The sequence below is a fragment of the Phlebotomus papatasi genome, chromosome 2 (assembly GCF_024763615.1).
Source record: "Phlebotomus papatasi isolate M1 chromosome 2, Ppap_2.1, whole genome shotgun sequence".
In the NCBI taxonomy this organism is placed as follows: domain Eukaryota; kingdom Metazoa; phylum Arthropoda; class Insecta; order Diptera; family Psychodidae; genus Phlebotomus; species Phlebotomus papatasi.
In genome coordinates this window covers 106677397-106700274 of record NC_077223.1, presented here as the reverse complement: position 1 = coordinate 106700274, position 22878 = coordinate 106677397, and the positions used below count along the sequence as shown (strand labels likewise).

Genomic DNA, 22878 nt, shown 5'->3' with positions numbered 1-22878 from the left:
TAAAAAGGAGTATGCAATTTATTTGATGTTATATAGCCTCTCCTGAAAGCAAGCAAAACATGTTCCCACTGTGGCCCCAGAATTTGTGCAAAATTCAGTTTTTCCGTGACATTCAAAATCAGTATACTAGTATATATTTTTACAATAATATTTTTAATTACATGTGTGAAGTTAAAGATTGTAGAAGGTCATTTGAGCGTCTCGTTTGTATGTATACAAGAGCAGAAAAAATAATTCGCGGTAATCATATTTTTTAGTCTTCGGAACTCTATGTAAAAGCATATGGGAACTGAGTGATTGCCTTCCGTGAGTTGCAAATTACAAATAATTGTGTGAGTTTTGAAGTGGTTTTTAAAAAGTATATATGTGTTAATATTAAATCATTCACCACGCGTTTTTTTATATTTTTGTAAACTGGAGAGCAATATATGGATTGCATGCTACTTTTTTTTGCCATATTGTAATCAAACTGATACTACTATGTTCCCAGAATGAGCTCATACTTTGGCAGGGTATTACTCGGAAATCGATTAACATGAAAATTTACATTGTTTAAAAACTTTCAAAAATAGTTTGGTATTTTAGAAGCTTTAAACTCCTGGGCTTTGGCCCATATCTATGGCCCCGGAGTAGGTTGAGAACCAACGCTAAGACGGCGGTGGACGCATAAACCTTTTGCCTGTTATTATGCATCTAAGAGACGCACAGTTTCAAAGGCAGTTTGATTTTGAATAGGGGAAGTGAGGGATGGTTCGCACGCTTTTTGGAAGTCAATATTCAAGATTTTTTTTTGGCTGAATTGTAAAATGGACAATCAATTGCGCTATGCCACAAGAATCTCTGGTCTTTTAAGTTTTTATGCGTGCCTCATTCACTGCCGTAAAATGTGTTCTTTTTCCTAGACAGGAAAATGAAAAAAGTATGATGATTTGTGCGAACCTTGCCTGTGGAGGCAAGATTCGCACGATGGGTTGTTAAGGTTCGTCATTGCATTTTTTCCTGGAATAACTCTTGCTCACAATTAAAAATTATTTACCGATTATTAGATTCAAGTTCCACGAATCCACGGAAACCATTATTTCACTAAAAAAAGGTATCTAAAACAGTTTTCTTCTAATTTTTCTGAAGCACTGTTTTTCTTGCAAATTTATGTCGAAAAATCGACTGAAATGTGAAAATTTCAAATGTGACAACACTAAAAATTTATCAGCTGTCTTTTCTTCATCTTGCTTTTCCTTTGTTTTCCTCTTTGAGGTTATGTTGTGATTTTAAGCTGCTGGAGTTACCTGATGAGTTGACGAACCATAACACTTTCAGTGGTTGAACCAACACGCAGTGTAGTATTTAGGATTTTTTCGCCACTCGGAAAATAATTTTCCTTCGATGCAAAAAATAATACGTAAATATCAACCAGATTAACCCTTCATCTATTGGTGTAAGTGATTATTTCTGAAAATCAATTTAACTGTGAGAAATCACACGAAATGTGAGTCATCAAAATTTCCCATTTTAGGCCATTTTTGCATTTGTGATTCTAGAACCTAGGAAAGAAGGGATAGGTTGCCTATTTTTGCAGTCAAGCTGAGGTTTATGATTATCCATGAAATAAAATCATGCCTAAGAAATGTCCGAATTTCAGCACTGTCCGTATTTCAGGGCTGTCCGACTTTCACCGTTCTCCGACTTTCAGCGCTGTCCGATTTTCGGCCCTGTCCGAATTTCAGCGTTGTCCGAATTTCAGCGCTGTCCGACTTTCAGCGCTCTCCGATTTTCAGGGCTGTACGACTTCGGCTCTGTCCGAATTTCCGCGCTGTCCGACTTTCAGTGTGTCCGACCTTCAGCGCTGTCCGATTTTCGGCTCTGTCCGACTTTCAGCTTTGTCCAAGTTTCAATGCTGTCCGACTTTCTCCGATTTTCAGCGATGTTCGATTTTCGGCCCTGTCCGACTTTCAGCGATGCCCGACTTTCAGTACTGTCTGACTGTCACCGTTCTCCGACTTTCAGCGCTGTCCGATTTTCGGCCCTGTCCGACTTTTAGAGACGCCCGACTTTCAGCGCTATCTGACTTTAACCGTTCTCCGACTTTCAGCGCTGTCCGATTTTTGGCCCTGTCCGAATTTCAGTGCTGTCCGACTTTAGGTAAATTACCCTATAAAGAATCCTAATTGATATCTGGGTTGGTCATAATTTAAGAACCAGGTAACTCATCAAAGTTGTACACATTAAGAATCATCCCTACTGTAAGCTAATCAAGATATCAACCCTAACCTTTTCTCTCAATCTGACTCTCGTGGATTATCTCTCCCCAAATATATTCTCTCTGCAATATTATGTGATAGAGCCAGAGGAGAACTTGGCAAAATAGGGAGAGAAATTTAGTGTCAGTAGAGCAATCGTCGGGGCAACATGATTCTTAGCTTTTCTGTAGAACTGTTTTTCACCTAGAAAGTTGAATATATGACAATATACAGGAAAAATTTCCAACATTTTCCCTTCAAACTCCTTTGTTGAACTTCAAAATGTGCTTATTTATTCATTTTTCTGTGATTTTGTGTTAGAATAGGGTCACTAACTAGTGTACATTTGGGCTAAATTGTGAAAAATTTTTGCTTAAAGTTGCGAGGTATATGTATATACAATTGCTCTCCTTTATGAAAATAAATAAGATATAGGGATTTTTCTCTTTCTTCCTTCTATTTACTTTTAATTTAAGCGACTTGTGACTGAACTTTCGGTTTTGCAATTTTTATAAAACGTGTGAGAATTTTCCGAAAATGTCAGAGAATAGCGAGATAGCCAAATAGTCAATAAGCCGAAGAATTCCGTGTGTGACATACATTTCAGTATCTCAATATTACATATATTTCCCATATAATTTCGTTCTTTTTTTTTTGTTTGCTCGCAGTGCGTCGAGTGCGTTCGTAAAATTCGTGACTCTTTCAATTTTGTTTATTTTCCCTTAGAATAACTTATCACATCAATAGTGATGTTTTAAATTTAAAAAATGTGTGACAAAAATAAAAGACCTCTTGGTGATATCTTAAAGGATTTTATATATAATTTGTGGTTATAATTGATTTTTTCTTTTATTGGTCTACTTGGCTAGTTTATAGCTAGTTACTTCTGAAACGCATTATGATGCGAAATTATTGATTCAATTTTTTTTCCTGCCTGACGAAATACAGTTTTTGGCCAAGTAAAAAACATAAAATTATTTATGCTTCGTAAAATCATAATTTATCAACAGACTTTTCCTCATATTTAATTCTGTAAATTTGAATTATTGCCATGAGGTGCTATCGGTGTGATATACACAAATGCCTTGATAAAATTAAACCAATCTACGCAAATACTCGTGTTTTAGAAAAAATATTGATTTAAAAACAAAGTTGTATGTAGAGTAAGTGTGCCAAATTCCGGCCAGCTTGCAATTCCGGCCACCTTTTGTGTTCCTCAAATTTCCATGAATTTTTAGTTTTTACATACTCTAGAGCAGAGGTGTGCAAGAAACCGTTGAAACCGAATTAACGTCAAAATAAGTTTGTTATAGTAGCGTTTTGACCATTGACGTACATGTTTCATTTGACGTTAATTCGGTTTCAACGGTTTCTTGCACACCTCTGCTCTAGAGATTATACAATGCAAAAAATAACAAAAAATGTATCTTCGACAAACGAGATGACATAAAAAAGGCTTTGGGAGAATTCCCGAAAGGTAAAAATCTATGAGAATGAAGGTGGCCGAAATAGGCCACCAAAGCTATGTCTACATTTTTATTCATTTTAAAATGTATTACGAATGATTTTAGAGCAAATAAAGACGGTAAACTGTCTACAAGGTTCTAAGAAACACTCCTTAAGTAGAAGGAATTAAAAAAATCAATTTCTATTAAAGATATTAAATTTCAAACTTGAGATTTTGGCGCTTGCATGCAATTATGCCGAAATTTGGCACACTTACCCTATTGCAATTTGTGTATTAATTCCATCAAAATTAACAAAGAGAATTTCTATGAAAATGTTTACCAAGCAATCTCAATTTATTGAAGCATTAATCACTTTCCTACGATTCCGCCAAGATTTATTTTATTCAACTAGATATCTATAAAAAAATTATCGTTCAAACACTAAAGAGAAAGCATTAATATCAACCGTAACTACTATATTCTTTATCCTATCTTCAGAAGCACAACTTTTAAGATAGAACCATTCGAAGTTGAAAACTTTATAGATCATCAAATTTATGTTTTTATTTTTAAGTTATTTTTAAAGTATTTTATAAACAGCAAGTTCACTTCAGTTATCGAACTCAGTGTCTACCTAGCTAGAGTACCATATAAAATACGTCACGCACGGTATGGAACCAAAATTATTTCAGCATTCCAATAATAACTTTTGCCTGCTTCAACAGGTTAGAATAGTGTACCTGAAAAATTATTTAAACAACATAACATATAAATGATAAATGAAACGGCTCAGAATATCTGAAATAGGTTGCTATTTTATATACATGTGGATTTTCTATGCATAAATTTATATAGGAAAAACTAAAGCATAATTTCAGTTCAACTGAAAAAAATGCCTCTTTATGTGTAAGGAGTCAAAATGTCCTTTAATCTCGTTCGTTTGATCTCGTTGCATGTCAAAATTCACTTTTAATGCTTTACTTAATTATTTTAGTCACCACATATGGAAAAATAGTGGGAAAGCGTCCCCCAGCTTTGTGGAATGCTCGAACTCACGAGATCGAGTACATTGAGAACTTTTCTTCGTTTTGAAGAAATGATACCTTCCGTTTTTCACTCTCTGGGGGTCAATTTTTTCAACACATCCTTTTTGAAACGGACGATTTCCTATTAATGATTTCACGCTACTTGTTCATCTGTCTGTCCAATTTTCTTCAAACCTACAGGCTAAACGGTTTGAGATAACGACTTGGAGTTTTCTGCGGACCCTCCTACAAGTATAATAGGGAAAAATAACATGATCTTTAAAATGAATACATACCCCATGACTTCCTCATTTTAGAAACTTCTTAATCAGAATTTTCGTCAATATACAAAAATACTAGGGTAGAGTCAGCCCTTTTGGCCATGTAAGCACTTTTGGCCACCTAAAGTAAAATCACAGTGTAAGGCAATTATGAGTTTATTTAGAACAGGAAAATGGGTCTTATTTGGTATAATCTAACGAAATCTAATCTAAAGCTAATCTAACGAATCAGAAAACCATATTTGATTTTGTATCGACTTGATTAATTCAGAAAGAAATTCTCGGCAAGGTAAACAGTCACTAAAAAAAAACATGGGATTCTTAAGAAACCTGTTAATGTTAAGAGAAATTGTTTTGATTTATTTCATATTTTTGATGAAAATATGTGATGCTATTCAATGAAAGTCCATTTCTTAATTAACTAAATTTTATTGTGATATCATCCTTAATAAGATTTTCTAACAAATTAAATGAAAATCGGATGTGGCTATAAGAGCTTACTTTTTTCGGTTGTGTAAGTACTTATGGCCATTCATTTTCCCATACATTTTACACATGGCGCACCTCGCGGTTTTCAGTAAAAACAATCGTGACTTTTGACTGATTTTTACATCAAATAGAAAACGTGCAAAAAGTCGTTTAAAATACTCTAATAATCACATAAAATTGGTGTTAAATAAGAATAGAAATTGTGCTGTGTATTTGTGAAAGTTTTCGAAAGCTATTTCTTCTGTTATTTGATTAAAATTCTATTGGAAACAAGAGGCCAAAAGTGCTTACACACAATGGCCAAAAGTACTGAAACATGCATAGGGCATGAAACTGGGGCACCACCAAACACGGGGTACCACCAAACACTGCGATTTTTTAATCGGATATTGGATATCAGAGGATAAGACCGATAGGAATTTATAGGCACTATAGGGATGCTTGTATACTGAAGGAATGGTCGTGATAGTCCTAGTAGTTTAGAAATAAAAATTAGTGTTTGGTGGTACCCCGTGTTTGGTGGTGCCCCAGTTTCCCCTAGTTGCATAAAATGAATTTTTCACTAAAATATCCAAAAAAAATTGGGAATTCTCTTGGATTATTAAGAAGAAACGGCTTTAAGAAATCTTTGTACAAAATTTCATTTTATTTAAAAAAAAGGTTATAAAAATTACAAGCACATGAAACCTTAAAGTGGCCAAAAGTACTTACTCCACCCTACATTAATTCAATCCTAATAACATTTTCTCAAAGTCAATGATTAAAAAAGTTCTTGAAAGAATATTTTCAATCAATTTGAAAAAAAAATTAGCACCATTGCGAAAGGTATAAGAATCCCAGAAAGATCTGAAACGATTCTAACCAGAATAATCTAATCTTGTTATGAACAGATAATTCATTTGTATCTGCAATTTATATCCAGGGAACTGTGCCAAATTTCGGACATTTTTAGAAAGAGTATTTTTTAATAGATTTGGGAAAATTTAGCACTGTTGGAAAGGTATTGGAATCCTTAATAAATCTGAACTGATAATACCCGGTTATGAACCGAAAATTACTTTGTATCTCTAATTTATTTATATTCAGAGAACTGTGCCAAATTTCGGACATTTTTAGAAAGAGTATTTTTCAATAGGTTTGGGAAAAATTAGCACTGTTGGAAAGGTATTGGAATCCTTAATAAATCTGAATTGATATTAACCGGTTATGAGCCGAAAATTAATTTGTATCTCTAATTTATTTATATTCAGAGAGCTGTACCAAATTTCGGACAGATTGCAAATTTCGATACTTCATCTGTTCCTCAAATTTTCATACCTTTTTAATCTTTTTTTTCAAATTTCAAAATCCCGAAAGCCAAAATCCCAAATGGGCCAAATCCCGAAAGCCAAAATCCGGAATTCTCAAAAGTGTCATAGCTACTCCCACGATTGCACCCCCGCTTGCTTTAGGCAAAGGGAAATCTTCTGTGTCTTGGGAAATTATTCTAAACATTTTCCTCTATATATTTGCATCCCTTTCAGGATTTTAAACATTCGGGATTTTAGCTTTCGGGATTTTGACCTTTTCGGGATTTTGGGTGCCACCGGAACCACCACAAAGAGAAGTCAATAATTTAGAAGCAAATGAAATCAGCCATGTACTAAAAACATATTCAGGAGAAAGATTTCCTTTTCATTTTTTTCCATTGGATTAGCACCCTTAGTCCAGTTCCTGAATAACATCTTAAATAACAAGCATTTTCAGTAAGGTTTCAAAATCTGTTCTGATGGATTATCTGCCCTTTTTATTTTTAATATTAGTCAATAATAATAATATTAAAAAAATATAGGGAAATTCTAATAATGGTGCAATTCCAATAGAATATGAAAAGGGAAATCTTCTGAACATTTGTTTTAGTACAAGAGTGTTCTCAAGTGCTTCTGCATTATTGATCTTTCTTTATGTGGGTTCCTGTCTCGACTGTTTTCGCCACTTCTCGTTCTGTTCCTAATTACCAAACAATCATGGCAGGAACCAATATAAAGAAACGTCAATTACGCAGAAGCACGTGAGAACAGTCATGTACTAAAATAAAAATATCCAAAGTTTTCCTTTTATATTTTTTTCATGACTGTTGTCAAGCGCTTCTGCATTATCGAGTTTTCTTTGTGTGGTTTTTGCCTCAACTGTTTTCCTCAGTTCTCGCAGTATTGTTCTAAAATCACTAAACAGTCGTGACAGAAACCAATACTGAGAACAGTCAATAAATATTTGGAAACATAAAATACTACTCCCTCTGTCCCGAAATATGTCGTACGTTTGCTAGTACATTTTGTATGAAAGAATGTACAATTTATTTCGGGACAGAGGGAGTAAAAATAAAGCCACATTCACTTTACATTGGAGTAGCATCATAAAGGATCACCCTGAGTCTATTTAAGCCCTAAGCCTCCAGTTCGAGTATTTCGCAAAGCTGAGATGCTCTCGTACGCATTTTTCTACGTATCCTCTTTCAGTTTTTTGACTATCTGCATTTTTCTTCTTCAACGTCTTCAACTATGTAAATGATAAAATTTACTATTTCTATTCCGGGTGATTTCTTGCATAAATATCGCAGCGTTAAAATTGTGTTATCAACTCGTTATTTTACTGGCATTATCTTGACACGATTGGAAATATTAAATCGATTGATCTCAATTGAAGTTTATTTTATAATATGATTTGCTTCATTGGTACGCATATATGCTCGGTAATATTTGAATTAGTAATCGTATTGATACTCAGTTTGTTTTTACAAAAATACATAAATTTTGCAAGCCTTAGTCATAAAACTTGGAAGAATTATCTGTTCCAAAATTTATTCCTACATTTTCTTATATTCTGAGGAAAAGATATATAATATACATTGAATAACAATTCAGTTTTTTGTTCCAGAGTGTGAAATATGGTACCGAAGAGAAGAATTTCTGTAGAAATGTATTGAATTAGTGCTTGTCCTTGGATATGGCTGATTCTTTGAGTACAGAGAGTGAGTATTTTATGCGAGACATTTTACGATATAAAGATAAAGATACAAAAATTAATTTTCTATATTTCAGAGAAGTCACGACTCAATCAAGAAGCAAAATGTTCGATTTTGGGCAAGCATTTGAGCAAATCAGCTTCAGAATTGAGTTGTCGGGATTGCAGTGTAGATTCACCATCCGGATCACCGCACAGAACACGGAGTATAGCAAATCCAGCAGTATCTGGAGTTTTGCAAAAGACCCATGGATTCTTTAACACTCTCAAAGTATGATCAATTTTCTGGGTTTTGCTGCTCTTTACAAATTATTTCAAATAATTTCTATTTTGTCAGCATCGTCTGGGACGTGGGCGAAGTAAGGAACGAGGACGTCGTTCACCACAAGATGGTGATATACCTGAAAAACGTGAGAGTACTGACTATGCTGCCGACAATAGCTCAGATCATAGCAGTTCCGTGACACCTCTGACCCAGTCTCCAAGGCACAGGGCAACAACAATAGGAGAATCACCATTGACCCGAGCAGATAGTTCTGTAACGAAAGAGAGTAGCATACTAAAAGGATTCCTCGATAAAGGACGGGACAATGAGGCGACTTCCAGTAAGGAATGCACCTTGGAATTTTTGCAAACGGATGAAGCGCAAAAGAGGCGGGAAATTGCTCTGAGGCAGCATGCATTTTTCCAGCTACGGATTCACTTGCTGAGTGGTCATGATCTTGTTGCCATGGATAAGAATGGTGAGTAGATTCCTTGCAGAGTCAGTTCCTTGACACTGGTGTTCAATAGTAGATGTTTTTCAGGAACCAGTGATCCCTATGTAAAGTTCAAAGTTGGCGGTAGACTACTATACAAGTCACGGACCGTACATCGAGATCTCAATCCAGTTTGGGATGAGACTTTTGTGGTACCAATAGAAGATCCATTTCAGCCAATAAATATCAAAGTGTTTGACTACGATTGGGGCCTACAGGACGATTTTATGGGTTCAGCACAGCTGGATTTAACTTCCGTTGAGCTGTGTCGAGCCCAGGAAATCGTCTTGAAGCTTGAGGATCCTTCCAGGTCGGGTCGGACATTGGGAGAAATCAAACTCAACATAACACTCTGGCCACGTACTCAAGAGGACAAAGAACAGGTGAGATCGGTTAATTTTTCAACTTTATCAATTATTTATGAACTTTAAGAAATCGTTTAATCGAAAAAGACAAAATGATTTCAATCGAAATTGAACAAATCCCACAAGGAAATATTACATTATCCTGGTATCACATTGCAAATTAAAATTATTTTGAGATGATTGCATTAATTGTTCCTAGAAATACATTCAAAAATATATTTTTTTAATAAATTATCGCCGGACTTGGCCCACAAAAATGGTTAACCCATTCCTTACCATGGTATTATACATCATACGCAAATTCAGTGCTTTTAGATGATTTATTCCAAGGCAATTGATATTCGAGTTTCTGTCGGGAATGGATTTTTAGTTACTTTAGTCCTTCAATTACTTGGAAAAACTAGCCCGACAGAGATGGAAGTACATTTTGTTGTTCTTTTCTCGCTTCGCGGAAAGTCATGCAAAATTTTTGCTCAAAATGGCGGACGGAAAATTCGACATCCCGTCGAATTTGTTAAAATTGGCCTTCATCCTCTTTCCTGATTTGAATTCTGGTTGCCAATGTGTTTTCTTGGATAGTTACTCTATCTAAAGCAATAGATGTTTGTAATGAATTAATGTACAGAATTTAAATTCAGTAACCGTTAAAACGCGTGTTTGAGGGCGGCTCCCCGCGCCCCCATAATGGATAATTTTTTTTTCTTTTCCAAAAATTCATCTATTAATCTGTAGGAAACTAATCCCAAAATATGAATATTCTATCTCAAGTATTTCTGGTACATTGACTGAATGGGTTAATAATCTTCAATGATTTTTTTATTCTAGGCTAAATAATAGATTTTTTTTAATTGAAATAAAATATAATAATAATTTTTGTAAATAAATTAGGAATAGGCAAATAAAAATTAGAACTCTCAAAGTTGATGGTACTTCTTCATTGCCAATGATTAATTTTTTTTTAAATTTGAAATTGACACATGGAAAAGAGTAGGGGGGTTTTAGAGCCTCAAACGAGATTTGAAATAAATACGTTTTGTATGGTTCTTTGAGAAAAATTAATAGGTAGAAGTTGTAGGACATAAACAGCAAAGAATCCATTAAGCATAAGGGAAGAGAATTTCAAAGCTCTAAAATTATTTGGAGCATAAAAATTCACATATGCAAAATGGAAAGTCACCACCGAAATGTCAGGGTGAGGATCCACATGGCAATAAAACAAATAGATGACATAGGAGTCCCAGGTTTGCGGAACTCCATGAGATAGTGCACTCCGTTTATTTTCTAAATTCAAAAATTCGATGTCGAATTTTTTTTTCGATCATGGTGTCTATGGAGAAATCGCCATTTTCGAAAAAACCGAAAAACATGATTTTGGTGGGAATGGTTGATGATAAGAGATAAAGGGAAAAAGGGAGGAAGATTCCCCTAGAAAATACAGATTTATATAGGGATGCCATCGAAGGCCAGAAGTACATATCTCTTCCCGTTTAGCCTCTAGATCGAAATAATAAAAATACCAATTAATAAAAATTTTCGAACAAATTAAATCATTAACGGGTACCTCCTTACCAATTAATTGCCGATTGAGTCTGGTGCAATTCTCAGGACCTTTCCAAAAAAAATTCAAATTTAAGCAAATCGGTTAAGAAATAGGCACACCAAAGTGATATGGTTTTGACCTCCGAAAATTGCATGTTGAAATTTTTTCGGTCATAGGTGCCTATAAACGCTATAAACGAAAACAGACGAAATTGCTGGAGCTGTTTTTGAGAAAATAAAAAAAAACTGGTTTTGGAGAAGATGGAGAGGGTGAGGGGGAAAAAAGGAAAAACGTAGATAATGTTTTTTAGGGGGGAGGGGTGGGGTCACTGAAAACTGGATTTTGATATCTCTCTCTGTTTAAGCTCCAGAGCGTTAACAAATTGGAAAAGGCTGATTAATTATACATATATACCGCTCTATCTTTGAGGTAAAACACTGAAAAAATAATAAAATAAACGGCAATAAAAAATAAATAAAAAGGTAATAGGGTAAAATGGGGTAATTAGGAACATTTGAGATTTTCTCACCGTTTTAAAGATTCAAAAGGAAGAAAAACTGTTTCTGTTCTTCTTAATCGTCTTTTTCTTCTATTTCGCGGTCTTTGTTTCCTCTTTGCTCATCTGTAACAGTGAGAAAATCTCAAATGTCCCAAATTATAAGTGGTTCCAAATTACCTTATTTTACCCTATATATGAAAGAGTTGCAAAAAAACGATAGCAACTAATTGAAAAGAAGGAACCGCATAAATCTTTCCATTAGTATGTTATTAATTTATATCCAATCCAAGCCAAATTTTTGTGGGCCAAGTCCGGCTTTTTGCTCCCTAATTACTCAAAATTTATCAAATTTATTTACAAAACCAAAAATTACATTTTTAAGATCATAATGTGAATCGTCTTAAAATATTAATATATAAAAACGCCTTTAGAATAGCAATCATGAGTAATGAATAAAATAATCCTTCCAATCAAGTTTTATATGGGATTTAGAGTCAAAAGGCGATGTGTGTTCACTCGGAGGATGGAAAAAGCAAAAATGTTACACTAAAATTCATATTTTTTTGCCAGGAAAGTATTTGCGTGACTATATGAACTATTGTTAATCGTATTTTTATATACCTTTACAACTTTACAAATGTAAAATGAAAATAATAGGTTGTTAAAAATAGGGAGATTATATACGGTATTTCAACAGACATAATTTTGAAAAAGATTATGATTTTTTATACAATTTTTTTAAGTAGTTCCTGTATTTGAAAATGTTCTCGCGTAGTGGAAGCATTTAAGGGGTTTTCCCTAATTACAGTGTAAAAATCGATTTGCTTTTAATTGTTTAAATTGGTAGATAACTTATCAAAAAATAATACCATAAAAAATTCAGAAGTCAATTTGGAGTACTTTCGAAGATACAAGGATGAAAGTAAACGAGAGTTAAAAAGATAACATAAAAAGTTATTAAGTTAAAGCTTATTCTTTTTCATAATTAAATTTTCTTCTTGTTTAACTAAAACAATTTTGTTAATCTTTTTTTAATTTTTACAGCATGTTAAAGTCAAAATTGGTACATAAGATGCATCTTTTCTTAAAAACTCATTTTTAAAAGGTTCTTATTTCAAAATATTTTCTTCAACTTTTCTTAACTTAATTGGCGAATCGGGCGAAGCGCTCCGGTCAGCTACTCATCAGTCTGTCATTGTTTTTTTATTTAAAAAAAAATTTAAGCGCTTTAAAAATCTATAAAGAATACCACAAAATTTCATGAATGTTGGTTATTTATTTCTCTTTCAAAAAAATCGTGGAAAACTTCCAATTTTTTGCCTTTCTAATTAGGGAAATCCCCTTAATGTCATTCCCAATTGAACCTTTTCTCTTATAAATTCGTGCTTTGCATTAATTTATTAAAAAGTGTCTTATCAAACACTAATATAAAAAATAAATTTTATTAGTGAAGGCATAAAATAGGTAATGGCATTAAATGCTTCCACTATGTGTTATTTGTCTGAGTTCTTATGTAGGGAAGAACAGTCTAATTCAGAACTTGCTACAAATGAGGATGTTTTATTAAAAACTTATCAATATGAATGGATTTTCGGCTTGTCTGGAAGTCAAAAAATCAAATAAAATTATGTCATAGACATACATAAAATTTAATTACTGCCCCGGTTAACACATTAAGTACGTATTAAGTACTTAATAAGTTCTTTTCTCAATTACTTAATTTTAAGAAGTTGTAGAACAAAGAACCACTGCTTTGTGGCGAATTACGATAATAATATTTCATGACTCAGCCTTAATACTAAGCACCTAATAAAGGCCTTTGTAAAAGTACTTATTAAAGTGGTTTTTTATTAAGGAAATGAAAAATATTTTTATTAAATTAGATAACGAAACGACATTTAACTAAGCTCCTTTTAAATACTTACTCTAATATTTTATGTATTTGTCAAAAAAAAATTTCTTTCACACTCCTTGTCATAATCAACACCAACAACTCTATTGGACCGTAATGCCCTAGACATATTAACGACTTAAGCCGAGAAACGACTTAGTGGAAAATGATGGAAATGTAGTTTAACCATTATTTCTAAATTCTAATAAAATTACGCTAAGCCGTCTCTCGGCTAATCCTCAAATATGTCAAGGCCCTAAAGCTCGTCTTCAGACTAGAGGTTTAGCCCAGTTCTAGAAGGGTTGAAAATCTTAAAAACAACCAATTAATTTGGTTCTTTAGAATTCAATAGATTATTTGGGTTTTATATTACAATTCTAAGTCGAAATTTTATGAAAAATCTTTATTGATAAGAAGTTAGAAAAGTTAAGCCATATGGCTAAGCCTTAGGTCTGAAGCCCGTATAGCACACTCAGTTTTAGGTTAGTATTAACTGATTGTTGGACGAGCTCTGAAATCTTTCTGGAGCAATAAAATCATTAAGAAGATGATCCGTTAAAAAATAATATTGAATATCCAGTAAAGTTAGACGCCCGGAAGACGAGTTTGTGGGGCTAAAGGAAAGAAATATCCCGGTTTGTTTGACACACTTTCGGGCGCCTTAGGGCCCAAATAGACTCAGACTCATCCTCGAGAATATTTAGCTTATAAAATTTGGCAGTAAAGGATTAGATGAAGTAAATTTATGCAAATGACCTCTAATTGGATGATCTTAAGTCCTCAGTGTATAACAGTTTGGAATAAATCTTTACTACTAAATTTTACAGGCTAAATATTCTCGAAGATCAGCCTGATGTGTCTATTTTAGGCTTTAGACTCCCGCAATATTCATTGGTAGAACTAGAGAGGATTCACAAACCTCTTAAATAGCTTACAGATATCACTACTATTACCAGAAAAAAATCTTAATTAAGGACTTAATAAGTACTTATTAAGAACTTTATGTACTTGGATAAAGCTCTTATTTTAGAGCATGGACAATGCTTTTATCATGGTATTGCTCTAGTAACAACTTACTTTGTGTTAGCCTGGGTGTTTTTTAAGGACGACATTTTCTCTTCCCATTTGAAGTAAGTTCTGAATTATGGTGCTATTCCAATGAAAAAAATGCACATTTTTTAGCACTTTACTGTTCTCATGTTCCTAACCTTACTTTTTTGTGTTGGTTCCTGTCATGAATGTTTGAAAAAAGTCGTGACAGGAACCAACACAAAGGAAAATCGATAATGCAGGAGCACTTGAGAACAGTCATGTGCTAAAAAAAAATGTTCAGAAGAAAGATTTCCCCGTTTCATTCTTCATTGGAGTAACACCATTACGCTATTCTATCCTATAATGTTGTATGCAAATTAAGCATATCAAAAAATCATAGAATATTTTCTAGATGTTTTTTTTGTTTTTTGTTTAATAAAGAGTTATGTCCAACGCACAATAACTTTTGTTTAGTAAACATGTTTTGACATTTCAATGAGAGTGAATGAGATCTATATCTAGTCATCTCGCTCTATCTCATGGGAAATTTTGAAGACATGTTTATAAACAAAAGTTATTGTGCGCTGAGCATTATATTCGATTTTTTTTTAAATACATGTAACTTCAATTCTCCTGAAAATCAATGTTGTTAGTATTTTCAGCGTCATCCCAAATTGGCAGATGCTTCTAAAAGGCTTAAATCCCAGATATGGAGTTCTGTCGTTACAATTGTCCTTGTTGAGGCACGTGGACTTCCACCGGACCCTGAGGGTAGTTTAAGTGAACCTTACGTTAAATTTAGGTACTTTGAATTAATAAATATCTGAATAAAGAAAATAATAAATAAATCTTTTCGGATGTTGCTTGTAGATTAGGCAATGAAAAATACAAAAGCAAGTGTTCATGGAGATCCAGATGGTTAGAACAATTCGATCTGCATTTATTCGATGAAGAACAGAATCTGGAGGTGTCTGTATGGAGGAGAAATGTGCAATTGGGAAAGTGTATTATTGATCTACGAAGTCTTCCTCGTGAACGCACACACGGTATGTGGCAGACACTTGAAGACCTGGCTGGAAGTATTTTCCTCCTCCTGACAATCAGTGGAACCACCGCATCCGAAACAATTACCGATCTCACGAACTACAAAGAAGATCCAAGAGAGCGTTTAACCCTGGAGAAACGTTACCATTGGCACAGGTGCTTCCAGAATCTACGCGATGTAGGGCATCTGACTGTAAAAATTTTCGGTGCAACAGGATTAGCTGCGGCAGATTTGGGAGGAAAGTCTGATCCTTTTTGCGTGCTAGAACTTATTAATGCGAGATTACAGACACAGACGGAGTATAAAACACTTTCCCCAAACTGGAACAAAATTTTCACTTTGTGAGTTAAAAGCTTTTTGAGTGGAAAAAAACATGTACTGATGCTCATTTTCTTTTTGTAGTAATGTTAAGGATATGACATCAGTGCTGGAAGTGACAGTTTTTGATGAAGATCGGGATCACAAAGTAGAATTTCTTGGGAAATTAGCCATCCCACTTTTACGTATTCGAAATGGCGAGAAACGTTGGTATGCTCTGAAAGACAAGAAACTGTTCTCAAGGGCTAAAGGTGTATCACCGCAAATTCTTATGGAGCTGACAGTGATCTGGAGCCCAGTGAGGGCAGCAATCAGAGCCCTGGAACCACGAGAAGAGAAACTTGTTCAGCAAGAAGCTAAATTCAAGCGGCAACTATTCCTTCGAAATGTATCGCGCCTAAAAGAGGAAGTGATGTATGTGCTTGATTGTGGGCGATGGATACAGTAAGTAACATTTTAAAAATATCATAAAAATAATAATAAGATCGTGAAACCATATAATGCTAACACTGCACTGAGAGAACTCCGAAAAAGTTAAAATGACATTCCGGTAATTTTAATTTTACCCTGCAGTATTGATCCAAAATCGGTGTAAATATTACCCTTTTTAGGTGTATTGGGGGTTAAAGTTACCCTTTTTCATGTTAATTTTACCCGTAAAAAGGTGTAAAATTAACATTAAAAAATGTTGATATATTTTTACACCTAAAAAGTGTTTAAGTTATGATGAAAAAAAGTTAATCGCACCTTCTTTTTTTTCTCAGTGTGAAAAAAAAAGGATGCGATTAACATTTTTTCTTCATAAATTTTACACTTTTTAGGTGTAAAAATATATCAACATTTTTTAATGTTAATTTTACACCTTATTAAGGGTACCTTTAATCCCTAATACACCTAAAAAGGGTAATATTTACACTGATTTTAGATCAATAATGCAGGGTAAAATTAACATTTCCGGAATGTTATTTTATCTTTTTCGGAATTCTCTCACAGTGAAGAGAAAGCAGTTTTTTCCTCATAACAAACACTTTTCAAGTGTAAACATATATCAACATTTTTTAATGTTAATTTTACACCTTTTTAAGGGTAAAATTTAAATGAAAAAGTGTAACTTGAACCCCCAATACACCTAAAAAGGGTAATATTTACACCGATTTTAGATCAAGAATGCAGGGTAAAATTAACATTTCCGGAATGTTATTTTATCTTTTTCAGATTTCTCTCAGTGAAGTAATCCCTTATTTAACTCTTTCACTTTTTTTTGGGACTTTGAGTAAGAAATAATTCATTTGGACTTATTTAGGATCAATAAAAATATGATCTTTGTGGATGATTACAAATTATAATAACGTAAAAATCTAGAATATTTTTTTGCAGGAGTCAGATTAATTCCTGAGCTAAGATATTTTTATGTTACAGTCCTGAAAGATTTAATAACACCCTGAAAAATTGGTAATTTTCCTATAATAATACAATTTTTAAAAATAGTCAAATCTAAAAATATTCTGTGAACAAACACTTAAGGAAACTTTTGAAATAGTTTATTAAAGATATTCACTCTATTTAATGTGTATTTGGAAAATGATGTCTATAGCGTGAGCGAAGATGATAGAAATTACTGGAATTTTTGGAATTCTGTTGAGCTTTTCAAAGTATTTTACTGAATGTTGTTCACCACAATTCACTCATTAAAACAATGTTTCAGAATTAATATTATCCTTGATATTGATATCATTCTTTTTAACTTTAATTATGTTGTTTTATTAAAATTACACAGCGCTATTAAATGTGAACATAACATCCTTTGACAAAAATGAGTTATCGCACAGTGTACACACTAAATTTTACTTAATAAATTACTAATTTTTTTTTACTACTTTAACTTAAAAAAAAGCATCAGTTACAATAAATTAATTTGGATATTATGAATAGATCTTGAAATTTCCAATTCAGCTGTTTCGTAATCGGTATGAATCGGAATGGTACGAGTACCCAATTGACATTTTTCTTTCACGAATCTTGCTTTGTATTGTTTGAAAGTTTGTTTCCAGGAGTTCGTTGCTATGCTCTTTTCTAGCTTTAGCTTTGTACAATCTTAAGAAATTGAAAAAACTAAAAATTTAAAAACTTTTGAGAAATAAAAGAAGTGTCCGATATTGCAAGCTGTCCGAAGTTTGTCACAGTTTCCGAAAATAAAAAAAAAATAAGGAAAATCAATATAAACTTTAAATAAAACTCAATTTGTTTAGAATCTTCCTACTGAATTGTTGTTTCCGGCCAATAAATACCCAAGAAACAATTTTTTCTTAATATAGTCTTGTAGACTTCCCCAAGTAAGGCATTATAGAACCAAAAATCGTTTTATTTGCTTATAAAGTTCTTGGTTCCATTACTGAGATTACTATAAGTAAAGTGGCGCACTCTTAAGTATCTTAAGAGCTTCTACAGGAATTTCAACAGAAATTTCTCTTTTTAAATCTTTTAAAAGTGCACTAAAAGACTTGTCTAATACTTGGTTTTATAAGGCAGCTATTTTGCTTCTTGGGTAAATCCTTAAGTGATAATAAATATGGAAAAGTGGCCTTAAATAGAACTATTGTTCCGGAATAGTATTTCTATACCTTGGCAATAAATTATAGGAAAATTACCTAGATAGAAAGCCTAGAAAGCAAGGAATGTTCAACCAATATTTTATGTTATTTAGTTATAAGTATATATTAGAAAAGTGTCTTAACTGTGGCATTATATGGTTACATTATCCTATTATATGCATTTTTTATAATAAGGCAGAATAGCCTAATTCAGAACCTCCGTTAAATTGGCAGCTTAATATTGTTTGTAAATGTTTGTGAATTCCCACTGTAGACTTACAAAATACTCGTTAGGGTTATAATTCACTTAAAAATTCTTAAACGTTTGTACTTTTTCACAAACACTGTTCGTAATATGATAACTTGACAAGCATTTTTTTACTCTTACAAACATTTGTTCGTAGGGGAGGGTGGGGCTGTTTCACCCCTAAATTGCAAAATGGATTTTGAGACCATTTTGCAAAAAGATGATAAACCGAAATAAAACTTTGTTTATTCTGTGAATTACAGTTGAGTTTAGGGTTATTAAAAATAATAACAATAATCCATTAATTTCATTGGTCTATTGTGGAGAAATTCATTTCACTTGAAAGGCAGAATGTATGAAAGTCCCCCATTGCGGGGCAATTTCAAGATAAATATGAGGCAATTTTTGAGAAAGATAAAACGTATTTATAGGAAACTTGCGATACCAGAATTGATTAAAATTACTATTTTGAAGTCTTCTAAGACACTAAAACATAAAAATATAATCGAACAAGAACCTTATAACAGAATTTTTACTCTAATTAATCATATAGAGAAAATAAAATATCGCGAAAGTGCAAGCCTATTTCTCATTAATTGAGCAATTTTCTTTATATGTTTATACGAAAGACATGTCTTTTGTAGTGCTAAGCTAATTCTGTAGACTATTGGATGAATATATCGCCTTAGAATATGTTCTTTTTAGTATAATAGTTTTATAATAGTATTTTAAAGTCTTGAATTTTTATAATACTAAAAAAAACTTTACAATATCTTTATGAAAACATTCTAAAAAGATATTATAACAATTAAATTCATCATTTTTAAGCACTTAAAAAACACTGAAAGATTATTTTTTAATTTTTTTATGAACTTTTAAGAAATACTACTTTCCATAATTTCAAACTTTATGGAAAAAAACAGCTACAAAACGTTTTCAATGATCATTTTAAGTTAATTTTGATTAAAAAAGTAAATTGTTAGACACTGGAAACTTCTTCGTGTGCTTGCATGAAACTGCCCCTCACGAATTTTCGGAACTCAAATCAAAATTGTCAGAACCGTCTTAGAATTCATTCAACATTAAATGCCTTATAATAATCATAAAACAACTGATAATTTAATACAATTATGTTACTTCGATAGATAAGTGCAATAGTTCAGAAATTGTTGAAAATAAAATATTACAAAAAGTTTCATTTTGATGCAGTTTTATAAAATCAATTACAGAATTCAAACGAGAAGCGTCACGAAATTAATTATTTTTATGAACATGGGTCTCAGTTATCTCTTCAATAACATAAAGGTTTTATCTCATTCCTTTCAAAGGGATAAAAAGAATATGCAAAAATTGAAACTGCCCCGTCGTTAAACTGCCCCACCCTCTCCTACAGTTTTGTTTCTTTGATAAAAATTTACGAACAAGTGACAAAATTTTACGAAATATTTTTTTCTGTGTAAATATGTTACGAAGAATGTTATTGAGAAAAATACTACTTCCTCTGTCCCAAAAAAAAAACCGTACATTCTTTCATATAAAATGTACTAGCAAACGTACGACTTATTTCGGGACGAAAGGAGTACATTTTTACCAACTTTTTAATAGGCTACAGCTATACGTTTTACGACCATGTCGTAAGTATGTAATGAAAATTTACGAACACTTACGAAACATTTTTTTCTGTACAGGAGAATTTCTTCCTAATAAATACAAGACTTACGGCGTTATCATACTTCCACATTAAAATTTTAATGTGATTCACATTAATTGTCGCTTGTGAGCGTTCAAATATCTTATTTGTGTCTTTGAGTCACTTAATATTTAGGGTTTTTCTATTTATTGATAAAGAAGTGAACTTGGCCTGTAAAAATAAGTTTAAATTTACCTAAAAAGCATAAATATTTTTCACATTAAAAAATTAAAGAGAAAATCGCATTAATTTATCGCATTAATGCTATAAATCAATTTATATCAAATTTTGCGGGCGAAGTCTACCTTTTTATCAACAAATAGATCAAATATGGAATATAAAATGATTTAAACACACAAATTACACATTTGGACTCTCACTAGCGACAATTAATGTGAATCATATTAAAATTTTAATGTGCAAGTGTGATAACACAGTTAACCTTTGCTTTTATTTATTTATTTATCTTAAAATTGTATTATTTGATTTTTTGCGCTTTAATAAAAAAATCCATTTGGAACAGGTTCTGAATTAAGCTTTTCTAAAATTTATTTAAATATTTGAACTATATAAAATATTCAAAATTTTTAAATAGGAGTTGCTTTGAATGGGAATATCCAATGAGGTCATTCTTCGCTCTGGTCTTTTGGATTTGCGGATGCATTTGGTTTGATGTATCCACAATTCCTGCCTTAATGCTATTGCTGCTGCTGAAAAATTGGTTCGTAAAGTGGATCACTGGACCATCATCTCATACCGTGACCGATGAATATGATATGGCCAGTGATGATGAGGATGACGATGATAAGGAGAAGGAAGAAAAAAAGACAATTAAGGAACGTCTTCAGGCAATTCAGGAAGTTTCACAAACTGTACAGAATACCATTGGGTATTTGGCGTCTCTAGGGGAAAGTGTTAAAAAGTAATTTGGCGGAAATTTTTTAAGCTATTGATACTATTTTTTTGGTAACTATTGGAAATTTTTGCAGCACTTTCAATTTTTCCGTCCCAGAATTGAGTTGGTTGGCTGCTATTCTGCTTTTCTTGGGTGTACTAGTCCTTCATTTTGTACCTATGAGGATAATTCTTCTTCTTTGGGGTATTGTTAAATTCTCTAGGCGCCTAGTTAGACCACATAGTGTACCCAACAACGAAGTCCTCGATCTTCTGTCTCGTGTTCCCGATGATGATGAACTTGTGAGTATCCCTTTTCTTTATGTCCGTTAGGGAAATTGTTCTCAATGTCCATCTATTTTAGATAATGTTCAGAGAATTAGTAACACATTCAACGCCTGAGATGACGAGGAGAGATCCTAGAAAAAAGATGAAAGCTGCTTAAATCAATTGTTGCTTAAGAAATATTTTGTGACGGCTTTCTCATGCTTTTGAGAAAACCAACAACAAATTTTGTGATTTTTCATTACCCTCCAAAAGATAAGTACTAAGTTTTTCCAAAAACACAAAAAAAAAAACAACAACACATAGACACAATATCTCCCAAAACAATCAAATATATCAATAGTATTTAAAAGAATAAATAAAAAAAATAAAGGATAAAAAAATAGAATGAAAAATATGAATATCAGTAAATTTTTTAACAATGAAATTTAGTGCTTTTGAAAAGGAATGACAAATATTTTTTCGTTATTTTACATGAAAAAAAACTTAGCTAGGTTTTATCCAAATGAATAGTTTTTATTGTAGTGTGATGCACCAAAAACAAACATTCCACATTTTTATGAATTTTTCAAAAAACATAAAAGTGAAGTAAAAATTGGTTCAATTAAGTGGTTCAATTATCTTATGAAAATCAATTAACAAAAATGTTTGAACCTATAAATCCTATCTTGTATGAGATTTTCTTCCAAATTTAATGAGATTATCTAATTCTTAAGCTTGAACAAAACATGGTTCTGCAAATATTAAACAATTTACACAGCTATTTGGCTGATTATTCAAAACAGCTTTTCCCAAAAAAAAAAGTAAAACAGAAGAAAAAACGATTTTAATAGGAAATAGCTGATGTCTTTTTCGAAGATACGCAGAAAATTTATTAGAGAAAGAAAAAACATGGTTCACAATTTAAAAAGAAAATATACTGTTAGTCAAATTATCAGCTTAACTTGAACTATACCTAAATTAAACTATTCGCTATCTCAATGTGAAATACAATTTATAAAAGCTCTATTTATCTGTAAATAGAATGTATTTTTGTCCCTTTACAATTTATTATCAGTGAATATATTGTGCAGAATAGTATATTGTTAAATTATTCTGTAATTCAAATTCTTAAATATCGTATATTATAAATTTTTATTTTTACTTTTTGCGTATTATTGTACAATATTGACTTGATTTTTTTGAAAAAAAGTCTCATTTTGTTAAAAATAAATTTTTTCATAAAATATAAATGTTTTTT

At 32.4% G+C, this 22878-nt stretch overlaps 1 protein-coding gene across 6 annotated transcripts; it reads left to right on the top strand.

Annotated features, from left to right (window-relative positions):
• The first annotated feature begins 22 nt into the window (after positions 1-22).
• Positions 23-22870, top strand: LOC129800668 (multiple C2 and transmembrane domain-containing protein). Of its 6 annotated transcripts, none has more exons than XM_055845240.1 (11): positions 23-332; positions 8397-8490; positions 8561-8754; positions 8821-9226; positions 9290-9624; positions 15231-15370; positions 15439-15954; positions 16016-16375; positions 21055-21381; positions 21449-21656; positions 21718-22870. In XM_055845240.1, exons 2-11 carry the CDS (start codon positions 8466-8468, stop codon positions 21796-21798), a joined length of 2592 nt encoding a protein of 863 aa, XP_055701215.1. In that variant the 5' UTR covers positions 23-332; positions 8397-8465; the 3' UTR covers positions 21799-22870. The 6 variants fall into 6 exon arrangements, with proteins under 6 accessions (XP_055701215.1, XP_055701214.1, XP_055701211.1 ...); XM_055845239.1 differs by having other exon boundaries at positions 26-306; positions 15222-15370; XM_055845236.1 differs by having other exon boundaries at positions 26-332; positions 15222-15370.
• Positions 22871-22878: the final 8 nt, after the last annotated feature.